Genomic DNA, 1786 nt, shown 5'->3' on the forward strand with positions numbered 1-1786 from the left:
CCTCCCCACCCTGGCCGGACGAGGAGAGAACAGCAAGAGCAAAAGCAAGAAAACCCACAGGTTAAAACAAAGACAGTCTAAGAGATCTTTAGACCCTGGCCCAGAAGGGAAACAACCCAGGCGAAACACTCAGGAGCGAAGCAAAGGCAACCACTAACCTCTGCCCACAGGCACACTCAGCCAGGCTCAAAAAACACAACCCTGGAAGTCAAAAAACACCTTTTTCTTCTTCCTCTACCCCGTTTCTACTGCCAAGTGTGACACTACACTGCAGGCAGTCCAGGTGGCTGTCCCAGCTCTGTCCCTTGCTTGGGGGAGCCAGGGAAGAAAGCCTTGATGTGCAAGCACTGCCCAGCTCACCTCCCTGGGCTTAGGCTCAGGCCCAGAGCCCCGCTCAGCCCAGCCCAAAGCAGGACTGCTGAGCACCACCAGGCATGGAAATATTCCCAAACCCCAGAGGCGGCCTCCAGTCTCCCCAGGGGTTTTCTTCCCGGGGAGGCAGCACCGAGTGTCTCCCACTGGCTCTGCCCAAAGGGTCACCGGAAGGGCCCCCTCAAACAGTCCTGGAACCGCAAGGACGCGCCAGGCGGCTGCAATTGCTCTCCAGAGAGCCCCGACGCTTCGGAAAGCTGCTGGTCCAAAGGAAAGGCAACAAGGCTGGGGAATCAATCCTGTGAGGAGCCAGGGAAGGAGCTGGGAGTGTTCAGGGTGAGGAGGAGGAGGCTGAGGGGAGCCCTCATCCCTCTCTGCAGCTCCTGACAGGACATTGCAGAGAGGCTGGGGCTGGGCTCTGCTCCCAGGGGATCAGGGACAGGACAAGAGGGAACGGCTGGAAACTGCCCCAGGGGAGGGTCAGGCTGGGCAGGAGGAGAAAATGTTTCCCAGCAAGAGTGGTGCGAGAGTGGAACAGGCTGCCCAGGGAGGGGGGAGTCCCCATCCCTGGGGGGTTTCAGGGCCGTTGGGATGAGCTGTGGGGGATGTGGGGTCAGGGAGAACTTTGCGGAGTCGGGCTGAGGGTTGGACTCGGTGATCCCGAGGGGCTTTTCCAACCGGAGTGGTTCTGGGATTCCATTTCTTTTCTGTCAGCCGGTGGGGATGTGGCTGCTCCATTCCTGACCACATCCACAGATGGCCACATCCAGCTTTCCACTTCAGTGCCAAGAATCTCTTTTGCAGGTCCCTTGATCTTGCTCTGGTTTATGGCAAAACCCGCCTTCGGAAGGATCTGAATTGTTCTTTTCCTTTCTCAAACGCTTGCTACAGGTTTTACCCCTGTACCCCGATGGCACTGGGGTACACCAGGGTCCCCCAAAGCTTTGTGCTCCCGTGGGTCCCTCGAATCCTCATGGCCCGGTCGAGTCCATTGTCCCTTTCCTCTACCTGGCTAAAAACAGGGACCCCACTTGTCCTTGTTTTGGCTGGAATAGGTTGGGGTTTTTTTCTTAGTAGCTAGAAGAGCGCTGTGCTTCAGATTCCGTAAGGGATTTGGCATGCGAAAAATGTCAATAACACACCAATGTTTCCAGTGGTGGCCAAGAGATCAAGGACTTTCCAACTCCCCACGTCCTGCCCAAGACGCCGGGAGGGAGCAGAGCCCTTGCACTGGACTCAAACTGGCTGGTGAAATATTTGCTCCCACTTTTGGGCTTGATTTCGGAATCTGGGCTTCTCCAGGAAGGTGATGTGCATTACCCACTTGTATTTCCTATTATTGTTTTATTTTATTTCAATTACAGTGGTTTTATCTCAACCTACAAATCTCCCTTTACCCCTCTGGCTGCCAGCT

At 55.7% G+C, this 1786-nt stretch overlaps 1 protein-coding gene across 1 annotated transcript in view; it reads right to left on the minus strand.

Annotated features, from left to right (window-relative positions):
- The window catches only part of ZNF638 (zinc finger protein 638), a 46972-nt gene extending 45625 nt beyond the window's left edge, over positions 1–1347 (minus strand). Inside the window, exons 1-2 of the mRNA XM_026867471.1 lie at positions 1279–1347; positions 361–524 (exon numbers count right to left, since the gene is read on the minus strand). Coding sequence (XP_026723272.1) covers positions 361–524; positions 1279–1347 — 233 coding nt within the window. The remainder of the gene's footprint in view (positions 1–360; positions 525–1278) is intronic.
- Between the last annotated feature and the right edge of the window lie 439 nt (positions 1348–1786).

This window comes from Athene cunicularia, unplaced genomic scaffold, assembly GCF_003259725.1.
Source record: "Athene cunicularia isolate RWA unplaced genomic scaffold, athCun1 SCF_48, whole genome shotgun sequence".
Lineage (NCBI taxonomy): Eukaryota > Metazoa > Chordata > Aves > Strigiformes > Strigidae > Athene > Athene cunicularia.